At 40.0% G+C, this 13,325-nt stretch overlaps 1 protein-coding gene across 8 annotated transcripts in view; it reads right to left on the reverse strand.

Annotated features, from left to right (window-relative positions):
- The window catches only part of LTBP1 (latent transforming growth factor beta binding protein 1), a 353,132-nt gene that overhangs the window by 231,789 nt on the left and 108,018 nt on the right, over nucleotides 1-13,325 (reverse strand). For 7 of the 8 annotated variants that reach the window (XM_019741724.3, XM_019741760.3, XM_074331884.2 and 4 more), the window contains exon 4: nucleotides 5,458-5,627. In XM_019741724.3, the coding sequence (XP_019597283.3) occupies nucleotides 5,458-5,627 (170 nt within the window). The remainder of the gene's footprint in view (nucleotides 1-5,457; nucleotides 5,628-13,325) is intronic. The other variant, XM_074331881.2, reaches the window with a different exon arrangement.

Genomic DNA, 13,325 nt, shown 5'->3' on the forward strand with positions numbered 1-13,325 from the left:
CTGATAACACCACGGTTGTCGGTTTGATCCCCGCATGGGCCACTGTGAGCTGTGCTTTCCTTTTAAAAAAAAAAAAAAAGCAAGTAAGCAAGTAAAGGCTGAAATAGGTCAGTGCACACCACAGCTTCCAGGGCTAAGACGTCTCCTGTGGTCCCAGTGCAGGCAGGATAAGGTTTTCTTCTGTCACTGGAGACAGACCAGGAGCTGTGGATGTGCTTCCTGAACTACTATGATTACTTACTTAAGCAGAAGGATTAGGCTTGTCCTAACTTTTCTGTGTCTGTGTGTGTGTGTGGTAATTTAAGAGTATCATATATTTGCAATACCAGTGCTCAATCTCTCTCGTATCTCAGCACAAAAGACATAATAAATTGGCAATTCTCTTAAGAGTTTGACTTATATTTGTTTAAAAAACTTTAAGAAAGCAGTATACGAGTATAAAACAGGATATCTGCCTTCCCTGAAATTTAAAATTTCAACCTTGTTGAATTTAAAGATCTAAAATTTCAGAAGACAATTTTAAAATATAAATAACCTGTTTAAAAGCCAAGTATGGAAAACAACTGGAATTAGCGATGAGACATCTCGTTTAGAAAAGTTTATATTTCTAAGCATTTCCAAATATTAAAGTGATATGATAGAAAAAGAGACAAAGCAGTTGAATATTTAAATCAGATTTCCCCACTCTTTTAGCTGTAGGACCCTTGGCATCCTCTGCAAAGCAGCTGTCTAGGGAACCACTTTAGTTACATGGATATTTCTGCTCATCCTAAAGCTCTCCTTTTTAAGTAACTCTACACTCTACCTTAGTAAGCTCTCCAGTACTTATAACCCTGATGGTAAAAATGTCCTTCCACCACAATCTATGACAGAAATACTATTTTCTGGTTTTAACATTATCAAGCATCCGATGGTATTTTTACTACAACAGCAGATAGTCTGATGTGGATACTTATTACCCTCAAGGTCTTTTTCTAGTGGGTTATGCCAAACTAATCTCTTTATACGTGAGTTATTTGGGTTTGCTCCTGAGCATATGGTATTCTAATAATCTCATCTAACCATTTTTATAAGATCGCCTTTCAAATGTTATCATGTCATTTCAACCTTTCTTCTTCCTCTATGTTAAAAATACTACTAAACCAACAGATTTGGTTTACGTACTCTTTTCTACAAGTTGCCAAGGAAAATACTGGATAAAGCAAACCACTCTACCTCCCACTATCCTTAGGCCTTTTGACAGAGCTGACGAGTTCCATTCCTTGAAGCTTTTTGAGCTACCTATTTGGAAATAATTTTGTAAATATTTTCATGTTATTTTTTAACATAACATGGCTTTTAGTATATTCACAGGTTGTGCAACCATCTAATTCCAGAACACTCTCCTCAGCCCAAAAGAAACTTCTTACCCATAAACAGTCACTCCCCATTCCCTCTCTCCTCAGCCCCTGGCAACCATTAAACTACTTTCTGTCTGTAGGGACATTTCATATAATTTTCCTATTCGGGACATTTCATATAAATGGAATTATATTATGTGACCTGGATTCTTTTGCGTCTGGATTATTTCGGTATGCTCCGCTTTCAAGTTTCATTCACATTGTGGCATGTATCTATACTTCATTCCTTGTAATGGCTGAACAACCAATGACATGATATGCCACATTTTACTTATCCACTATCGGCAATGGATATTTTGGTTGTTCTCACTTTGGGGCTATTATAAATACTGCTATGAACATATATGTATATGAGTTTTTGTGTACACATATATTTCCAATTCTATTTCGTATATAGCTAGGAGTGGAATTACTGGGCCATAGAGTAACTCTGTGTAACTTTTTGAGGAACTTGGGGGATATCTTAATGGGATGTGGTCCAGCTAGACGGCCGTTACTGGGTCATCCAGTGAAAATGCTGCTTCCATCAACTATCAAAAGGCTTTCTATAAACAACCAGGAGTAATATTCATTACTCGCTCAATTGCTGTGTGGCCTGTCATTCTAACATTAAAGGAAACAATACTTATCTGAGACCAGATAAGTCTTACCAGTGGTTTCCTGGTAGTTCATGCTTTTCTGGCTGCCTTCAAACTAAGTGGAGATATATCTGAGAAGCATTAGGGTGAGGAGGGTGAGTTGCTGTGACATGAAGGACCGTTGGGTTATAGACAGGGTTTTGATTCAATTGTCGTGTTCCAGGAACCAATCAGGTCCAAAACCTAGATATTTTTAGTAGATTGAGAGACTGTGAGTCTCTAGATCAGCAGTTGGCAAATGACAGCCCCGGAGCAAATCCAGCCAGCTGCCTGATTTTTAAAAACGTAGCAGCAAAGAATTATCTTTACATTTTTAAATGGTTACATTTTAAATAGTTATAGAAGTACCTATATATAACATCTTCAATTTGTGTCTTTGTTGATGAAGCCTAAAATATTTAGTACTATCGGGTCCTTTAATGAAAAGTTTGTGGAACCCTGCTCTAGATAATACTCATGCAAATTAAATTCCGTTAAGACCACTGAATAAAGCAGAACACTCTTATTATCACTAGAGCTATCCAGTAACCAGAGAACACCCAATCCAGGATGTCAAGTTACCCAGGAAGTGACTCAGAAGGCTGGTAAATGCACCAAATTAAAATAGAAAAAGTGGTGGGCACACACTGGACAGGGATAGTTAATTATGTCATCGAAACTCTGGGACATTTCAATAACATAGTCATTCAAGTCTTACAATAGAGAATGCCTCACTAGCAACTTGATAGTTTGTTTGTCCCTATCTAGTTGGTTTTGTCTCAAGAGTGCTAGAATTAACACTCAAACACAACTTGCTCTACTGAAGCCATCATCTCCCATCCTCATAGTTTTCCTCCTTATTCTGGCGAATTCTCTTTTTGTAGATGGGTGTTAACAGCAAATCCTTATTCACCTCGGCATGCAATGCTGCTGCCTCCTTTACTATGAGCTGATGAAGCTATACAAATGCTTACATCATTATTACTGCTTGCAAGGTAACAGTAAACCTACCAACTGGTAATAAATTACTATAGACCACCTTTTTTAAATCTCATTTAAAAGAGGTACACAGCTCTTGTTCTTTGCCAACCGGAATGTTTTCTATAGTCCCCATAGCTTCTCAAAAGTAATGGCAATGGACTGTTAGGACACACCAGTCCCTCAGTTTCATCCCAAGGTACATCATGTCCACCTGACCATATGTCTCCTATTTTTCTAAGGAGTCAGAATTATCTTCTCCTACTGTTGGACCTTCAAACCCTTCAGTAAAAGGAGAAGTTCGTCTGTTTGCATTGGATCTCTTCCATAAAGATGAAAAAGAAGACACAAAGTTTCCGCGCTTCCACAAACTTCCCTTATTAGCGTTCCCTTCCTTTCTGTTACATGCAGGTATCTTTAGGGGCTCCTTTTTATCAAACCCAAAGTTGGATGTGGGGAGACAATACTTACCGGTCCTTACTTTCCTCATACCTTCTTTCTAGTTTTAATCTACTATTGTTGTTCTTACTCAGCTTTGCTATTTTAGTATCCTAGTGGTCCTGCCAAACTACCTCTTTTTAAAACTTTCCCTTTAGCCCTCCAGCTCTCAGTAGAGTTCTGTTCTCAGCAAAAAATAGCCCCATCTCCCTTCTTGGCCTTCCTATATGCCTGTTTCAGTAAGTTCCTGGGCCTCTTTTTGAACAGCCGCCAACTTTTAGGGGGTTTGAACAGAGAACGCCATCACTGAGATCATGTGTCCACCTAAATTACTTTACCAGCTCCCAACTATGAAGAAACTTCATTGAAACGGGATGGGTGGGAAATTTATGGACAATACAGAGAACTTATCTACATGTTCTTCTAAAGTATAATTTCATCTTCCAGACGACAGTTCAACAAAGGCTTGAGAGTTTAAAATACACACACACACACACACACACACAGTGGAAATTTTCACTCCAATAACAAATTATCGGTAACAAACCCAAACCACAGTCTAGTCTTTTAGTCTGAATACCAGTGATTCTCAGACCATCTTTTCCTGACACCTCCACGGAGTGCAGAACTCTTCCTTATCAGCATGATCATAAGCTTTCAAAACCTCTTCCTATCACATTCTAATTTTAGAGAGCTTCTAAAAAATACATAATCTCTGTAAAATCCCAAGGAAATAAGAAGTACCTCTTAAAATTAGAAAAAAAATATATACACTCAGGGATATTCACACAGAACAGGCTATGAAGCAAAGGATCTTTAAAAACAAGATGGACACATCTATTGTTTTGCACATGACCTGGAAGTTATCCTGCCTGAAGATCAAGGAGATGGTCTATATGATATCTCCATTCTTCCCTCTCTAAAGCCCCCAGGGCTTGCTTTCCTCATCATCTCAAGAAACCTCATCAAATTATTGCTCTGGGAGGTCCCAGACTCAGGTCACTGAGCAGAATTTCCTCACAAGATGCGAAGTGGGGGTTACCAACCATATATTAGATACTCTTTTCGTAACGTAACCAGTTCTGAGGGAAGAATCAATCACTCTAAAATAGTGACCAGTTCTGGGAGGTGGGAGTGGGCCCAAGGGAATCAAATCCACACAGATACAGACACCTAACATGCCAAACAGCAGTAAAGATTATATCTCAGATATTCTCAAGACTCTTGGCGGTGAAAGACGGTCCCTTTCAAACTCACAGCTGGCATTCTCTTTCAAGACTGATGGCACGGCAATCAGTGAACGTGAGACGACGCAGGAAGCTACTGGAAAGAGCCCGCGCGTCTAGCTCGCGCCTCTGCCTGGTGTGCCGCCTCACTCCAGAACGTTTTCTCCAGATGCTGCCAGGAGACACTCTGTAATACCTAAACCACAAATCATCACATTCCCCACCCTTGGAGCCAGGGCTTGTCCTTGAGCTTCCCACAGAGTGAGATATTAACCAAGCTGGCCACTGATACAATAGCTCTTTACAAATTCAGAGGAAAACCTGCCACGCCATCTGCTTGATATACTACAAGGTGGACCTCATAACACAAAAATATCCACTGTAGGTGTACGCAGGGAATCACACAGGACATTTCAGACATTTTACAAGGAATGAATCCTGGCTAGCTTACTCAATATTTTATCAATGTAAACATGTTAGGCATACAACTGTATCTAAAATTAGAGCTAGTATGTCTCAGAAATGGAACCATCTTGCAGAACCAGAGTTAATTATAGGCAGGTCACTTCAGATTCTTTCCCAACATCCAAGAAAACTGCCTTTCCTCAGAATAAGGAAACCATGCTGCTGGCTCATTATTTTAGGAACCAATGTGGGTTGTTATTTTTTTAATGATTCTTAAACTTTATCTACTCTGACACACTAAAGCCATCTACACCTTCCCCCCCCCAAAAAAAAAAAATGTTTCCAAAGTATGACAGTATAACATAGAAAAATGATTGACTAGACAATACTCACAGTGAAAAGGTGTGACAACTTGATCTTGCCCATATCTTAAAGGGAACGAACCTTCAGTGGATTGCTCTCCCGAAATCCCCTTCTGGGCTGTGAAGTACTTGGGCTTCAGCACATATTCCTGGGTCTGGCCATGATGAATCATGACATTCTGTGAGGAAAGGGGTGTCACTCTGGGGAGAAACAAAGTGAGGATAAGGAAATAAATAACGGACACTTCAAAGTCCACTCAGAAGGAAAGAGTTAGTTAAACTTAGAAGTTAACTAACTAAAAGAAGTTAGTTAAACTTAGAAAGGAAGATAAGGTCCATGCCAGGCTCAATTTTTCCTTCACATACTGTAGCCAATCATTTATAACACATAAGGAACTAACAGCTTACTCTTGGAAACCTCCAATATAAAAGGGACTATGCCTGTCTAGCCAAGACAATGAAGGATAAATAGGCCACCACAGGTAGATTCTCACAGAGGATTCAGGGCACAGCTCCCATAAGCCTTCATGCAAAACACATATCATTTTTATTGAAGAAAAAGACAGACATCTACATGAACAGGTACATATATTAAAAAGGTATATTTTACATACACTGATACACAAGTAGGCAACACTGAAAATGGGAAGAGAAGAAAGGGGGAATAAAATACGGGAAGGGGATTATGTAAGAAACTCCAAGCTTTTGTGAGTTCAGCAAAATTAAGCAATGAGAGCCTGTCCAGCACACAGTGGGAGCTTCGTAACACTAGAAGGGAAGATGACTTCTTTGAGCCTCACGTACCATAGGATCTTTGCCACACAGGGCTAAGAAACAATGTGCGTAAAAATCTGAACACACAAAACTGAAACAAAATTTATATTCCCTTTTGAAATATAAATTACAATGATGACAGGGAAAATAGACACTCAACTTATCCTAGTTAACATTTAAATATTTTATGCTGTATCTCATAATGATTAAAACTGTACTATTCAGGTTAAATGTTTTATAATTACTAGTTCCTAGGAATAACAAGAATAATAACTAATCATAATCTCGTTATTTCCTCAGTAACATGAGTCAAGACCTCTGGGGACTCCCGAACACAATTACTGTGTTTTCACCCTCCTGGCCCAACCCTTTATTTTCTATGACAGTTCTTTTCTGCTGCATGTAATGTATACTTTAAAATAATAAGCTTCACCCAGATTGAATCACTCCCTGAGGGACAGAACTGAAATCATTAGCTAAGTAAGACTAGTCTGTAATGAAGGATATAAAGAAGATATACCAACTAATTCTGGAAAATGCTGAATTGCTACTAAAATTGTTGGGGACAGCGCATTTTAGCAGCAAATGGAGCCTTTGGAAGGAAACTTGCTCTCCAGTGTAATCTTAAATTTTATTGACTGTGACACATTAAAGCCATCTAAACCGAACCAAGATTTTCCCAACTATGGCATTATTAATGTAGGAAAATGGTTGACTGAGTTATAGTCACACTGATACGGTGCCACAAAACCCCAGAGACTGTCCCAAATGAGAGGCTCTGAAGAAGAGGAAGAAGTGACACCATGACAGGTCAGTATGTCAAGCCACCAAAACACCACCACACAGGGTCTCACCAAAAACAGTAACAGCTTCGAATAAACTCAATCTATTCGATTTATTCCAGTTGGGGCTGGCGAATGAGCTATTCGGTGGGACAAGGTGTCCATGAGAAACAGAGGAAAAGAAGAAGCTGGGGTTCAGCACGCTTCCCCATTAACCAATCAGTGATACAGATCTATCACTTCAAATCCTGTGGTCGCAGGAAAGACTAGGAAAAATCCATCTTGGGCCTGGATTTTCCCAGATGCAATGCCATGGAAGTGCACTGCCTTTGTCACTAATAACTTAAATTACTAAAAGCCTAAGGCTTCACATTGTAAACATTTTTGTTTTGATGATGTAAGTGTTGGTTTGAACTTTAAGTATGTTTGGTTGGGATGGAGTAGAAAGTAAAACAGCTGGACACATCTGGTGGGGCTGATAAGAACCACAAGTCTACTGTCAGCCTAGTGAAGAGGGGAAGCCCTCCTTCTCTTCTCAGGGGCAGCTCGCTGCCCAGCTATGCTGTCACCCTGTCACTAAGCTGCTGGCACCTGCTGAGAGAAGTCCAGGCCCCCTCCTGTTCAGAAGAGGATATAGCGCAGCATTCCAGGAGATCTTAGGGCTGCTACATCTAATCACTGCCCTGAGCACTGCCAGGTAGGAGAGACTAATGGCGGGGTCTGCCTTCTAGCTGAGGTCCTCCCTTCTTTCCCCTCTGAATCAAGGAAGAGAGAAGCAGCAAAAAGTGAGCTAAAAGCACATGTACATATGGGCTCCTTTTCCCTAAACATAACAGAAAGGTAATGGACAGACAGGTAAGACTGAGCTGTACCAGGTCTAGAATTTGAGTAACCGTCAGCCATCACTAACTGAAAGAAATGAGTAAAGAGTAATTACCAGTGTAATGATACTTAGATCTTATTGTATAAGCCTTCCTGCAAGTTACAAACATATTGCAAGCATGGAGCTACAGAGATCTGTACTTCCCCTTCCTCCAGCTCCTTCCCTTTTCCCAAATGCAAGGGTGTGAACACATAGGCTCACAAAGACACACAGACACAAAGGGACAGACTGAAGTTACTCTGCATGACAGCCCCACAGAGAAAGAAGTAAAGCCATGGACAGTGAGCTTGTAGAGGAGAAGCAGCGGAAACTGTTCAATCACTCATTTCTCACACACACACACACACACACACACACACAATATATATACATATACACATACACATATACATATAAATATAAAGTGTAATCACCATCCTACTATTCTCTCTTCCTCACTTCCTCCTTTCACAGTTGATGTCCACCTTTTCCTCTAATTTCATCATTCATAGTTATTTCCACGTTGGACCACCTCTCAGCCTACAAATACAAATCCTCTTTAACTCTTCTTTTTCCTTCTCTTTTACCCAAGTGTTTCAGGAAAAGTCTTTCTCTCTTCATTTCAATTAGGATTTTCTCTTCTCTTCCCACCCCCACCGCCCAGAAAAAAAAGTTTACCGATCGCTTGTGAATATCAGATCTATCATAACATTATAACTAATTTCTTTTAAAAGGGTACACTAGAATGTTTGAGAGAAAATTAGTTTAAAAATGAAAACTGTAGGATCTCTGATTTAAAATGGTTCTTCGGGCATCTATGCATAATGTTCCTTTCCTTCAAAGATGCCCCTAAAATTATAAGGAATAAAAAAAGACATAAATCCAGAATTGACATTTGGCTATTACAGAACAGTATAGCCACACTAGTAATTACAATATTGACATACTCTGTTCTGACAAACAGCTCCTGTCCCAAGCTCTTTGGTATCTCTCCCTAACCCCTCCACTGGGCCCTCTAAGACATCCCCTCAATCCCATAAATAAGGAGTCGACATTCGGCAGAGCCAGAGACCTCTGGCCCAGCATCTCTCCTGATCAGTCAATACCTGATCAATTCTATACAGGATATTAAATATGGTTTGTATTACCCACTAATAAACGCATGAGACACATTTCAACCATTCTAGAAGATTCAAAGTGGATTGAGAAATGTTGATTGTTGTAGCAGTGGGGAGGGAGCCATGGCCTAAAAAAGTTTTTTTCTAACTTCTTTTACTTCAACCTGCAGTAAGAAGGACATTTCAAATGGAGAGCCAGTACACGTCTACATATATGTCTGTGTTTTGATATAATTAAAACAAGTTTTATGAAACAATATGTACCCGTACTATGCACAGCACACTCTGACATTTTCTCCTCCAGTCTATTTTTCAAATGACAGTCCTTAACCACTACATTGATTTCTTGACTTCATGACTCCCTAATGGGTTACAACCAGCAGCTCAATGGCACTGGCCAAACACCACTCTGGGAGGATACAGCCACAGAAGTAGCAGTCTTGCTAGGGAGCCACAAGGTTCCGGATGCTAACAGCAAGTAAAGCAAGGGGTGATGAGAGAAGCAGGGCTGAACGCTGGGGTCTTAGCTAAAAAGTCTCTACAGGCATCCCTCCAAGATATTGTGGGTTCGGACCCAGACCATTGCAATAAAGCGAGTCACTCTAACTTTTTGGTTTCCCAGTGCATATAAAAGTTAAGTTTACACAAAGCCATGGTCTAGTAACTGTACAAGAGCATTAAGAAACACTGTATATACCTTAATTTAAAAAAACACTTTATTGTTAGAAATGTTCACCATCATCTGAACCTTCAGCAAGTCATAATCTTGCTGCTGGTGAGCTCTGGCCCCCACGTTGATGGTAACAGTTATCTGCGAAGTGCAATAAAGTGAAGCGCAATAAAGCGAGATATGCCTACATGGTAAGACGATTGTTCTCCCCACTCTAACAAACAGAACATCCAGAAGTCAACCATCAACTCCCCTCAGAAGGAAAAAAGAGTCTTCTTCTCTAAAACATGGGCCCCCAGAGTAAGGCCCTCTCATTCTGGCATTTCGAGTTTCCCTAGCGTAAAGACTGGTTTCCCATATTTCTCCAAAAAGGAAGCATGCCAGGCAACCAGGAAGACAGGGAGCTCCAAGAAAACCACCTCAGGGGGCTAAAAGGGAGTCAAGAGAATAGAAAATATAACTGAGATTTTAGAGACACTTGACTATATGGTGATAAATGCAATTGGTGGAATAGAAATAGAAAGAATCCATTCAAATTTGATGCTGGGAACACTCGCCTTCAAGAAACACAGGGATGTCAACAATGGGCACTCACAGAGGGAGAAACCCAAGCACCCTATACTTGTCCTTGCACTGAGTGGTACATCCACAGACATTATACTGCAAATACTGTAAGTCAGCAACCACCCCTGTTACCAGCGTTGGTGACATAAGTGTACAGAATGATCTGGAGGAGATTGGAAAATTCTTGAAGAGGAGAAGTGCAAGGAATACTGAGAGGGCCACTGCCCTCATCTTACAAAACAGAAAGTCATCAGATAACAGTCATGACCTTGAAAGATGAAGTTGACAAGAAATAAGTTCAAATATGCTGCTGGAGTTGGCACAAACAGAAACTATGAATGTGAAATAAAGATTTTGACAGGAGGGTAGGAGCAAGTGGTAACATAAATAAGCTAAATATTCATCTCCCATGACAAAAAGTTTTTAGACAACACCTAAAAGGAACAAATCAAGAAATGGCTGGAAGTAATTCCCGGAAGGACTAATAGAACTTGAGGTTAAGTGAGGGAGGGGCAGGGTCAAAGGCAAAGGAGTCGAGCCATATGAGGGTTTCAAGAGCCTAGTTGATTGGAAGGGTATTTTTGGTTCAAGGCCAAGGGGAAAAGTAAGAGCAAAGAGGTATGCAGACGACAGTCGGAAGAAGGGGCCAATCTTTGAGGAAGACAATTATATTACTTTTAGAGATGGAAATGTGGTGTGGATCTTTGGGAAACAATTAAGAAAAGCCTTCAAGTTTAAGAAAAGTGATGTTCTTTCTAAGAGGGGCCAACTTCTCCAGAGGCAAAAATGTTTCAGAGAAAAACATGGGACCCTGGGGTTTTGGAGGATATTCATTGGATGGTAGGGACATAAAAAGAAAACGGGGCAGGTGTGGGGGGGACCACAAGGCGAGAAAAACAAAAATGACATAAGTCCAGAAATGATTAATGGAGGAAAGTTTCTAGGAGGAAAGAAGAGAGGACCACCTACAAACTGCTGCAGAAAAAGACAGGGAAATAAAAAATTAGAAAAGGTCACTGGATTGGGTGATACCATCAACAATGTGGTTTTAGTAGTGACAGGAGCAGAAGTGTAACTGCATAGGGTGCAACTGGGTAGGTGGTATACTGGTGACACACAGAAAAGAACAAACAGGAAAAGCAGGCCAGAGGTTAGGGGTATGGCTGGCCATCTGAAAACTGAAATCTGTGGAAAACTCTGTATCTTTGCAAGCAAATGGGAAATAATTGCATAAAACTTTTCTTTAAAAAAAAAAAAGGGTTAGTCACAACACTGTTTACACTGCTGCCTTCAGAGTGGCAATTTTTTGGCACAAGAATGAACTAAACTTTTCCATATTTCTACTAAGTCCATTATTTGACCTGCAAAGCAGATAGGAGGATCTGGCAAAACACAAGCCCCTTTCCACTTAAGAAAAGGGCTTTGCACTTCACTGAAGCGAACCTCCAACAGGCCATAAAATGTTTCCCAAGGAAGGCCAGTCTGACAATCAAACCCTTTCCCCTATGATTAGCACACTCAGGTTTATAATAAGGACTACGAAAAACCAGAAGAGGAAACAGTGCTGCAGGAGGAAGCCACCTTCAGTCTTTTGGGGCCAGTTTCTGTCTCCAAAATTCAAGTGAGCATGTGTCCAGTTGTGTTTCAAGTTGGTCAGAATCGTGCATGTATGCTTCTCAAGAAATGCAAGCTACGGTTTGATGGAGAAAACCTATTTCCGGTGGGGTTCTCAAGGGCGGCATGCACCTGGGGAATGATAAAGAAAACACAAACCTCTAGAAAGATGTCACAAGGCAGTGTAACAATACACATGTGCACATGCACGTACACACAGGTAAGGAGAAACAAGTATTTGCCATCCATAACCACGTTCATATGGAATTATCTATCAGACAAACAACAACAACAATAAAAACCACAAAAGGAATTAGGAGATAAAAGACTGCTGATGAAGAGACTAAAACACAGCTCATGCAGGCTGCCAGTAACCAAGTAAGGCTGGCCTGTGCCAGAATAAGCACAGTCAAAGTCAGGAGAATAGGAGGAAAGAAAAGATTATACCAAAAACATAAATATAGGGGATAGACCAGTAAAAATTCTTAGACCTCAATGAGATAAAGGGATTGAGAAAATAAAATTAAAGAAGGCAGATGGGGGCAGGTATGGAAATTAAGGCAACTTTGGTGGTCATCATTAATAAACATGGTAAACACAATCCTGTAGTTTTGGAATCAATTGTCTTTTACCAGTGGTTCTTAACTGGGGGGTGATTTTGCCCTCAGGGACATCTGGCAATATCTTCAGACATTTGAAAGTGTCAGGACTTGGAGGTAAGGTGCTTGCATCTACTGGAAAGAAGCCAGGGATACTAATAAATATCCTATGATGTACAGAACAGTACATCATAAAAAAGATTATCTGGCAGAAAAATGTCAATAGTTTCAAGTTTGAGAAACACATGTGCTATTAACACCAAATAATTGTAACAGACATATGAGCAAAGAGCCAATTGCCTCTGGGAGTAGCAATAAAGAAGTCTCTAGAAACGATGGGGCCAGGCACACAGGAATTTAGACTCTAGACTGAAGAGATAAAAAACTGTACACTTTCCCCTTCTCCTCCTGGTTATTTTGAAGCTAATCAGGAAATATTTCAGCATGTATCTGTAAAAAATAAAGGCTCTTAACAACTAGTTTCAAGACCGTTATCCCATCTAAGGTAAATAATTACTTAATATCATTAAAAATCCAGGTATTTAAATTACCCTAGTTGTTTCATAAGATTTTAACAGCTTTATTTGTTCAAATCAGGGGGGAAAAAAATATGCACCCATTGCAACAGGTTCATATGTTTTAAATCTCTCTTAATTTGTGACTTCTTCTACCCTCTTTCTTTTTCCTTGAAATTTCTTCACTGGAAAAACTATAGATTTTGTTGACTTCACCCTTGTAATATTAATATGGACTCTGCCCCAGAATTTCCCATAAATAATATATAGATCTACAGGCTCGATCAGACTCAGGTTTGGTTATTGACTGGACTACCTACCAAGTGGAGGTGTGCTCTTCCAGCAAGGGGCACACCTTGTCTTTTCACAAAATGGCTGTTAGCAGCCATTGGTGACCACTG

The sequence above is a fragment of the Rhinolophus sinicus genome, chromosome 2 (genome assembly GCF_057876585.1).
Source record: "Rhinolophus sinicus isolate RSI-liver-muscle chromosome 2, RSI-T2T, whole genome shotgun sequence".
In the NCBI taxonomy this organism is placed as follows: Eukaryota; Metazoa; Chordata; class Mammalia; order Chiroptera; family Rhinolophidae; genus Rhinolophus; species Rhinolophus sinicus.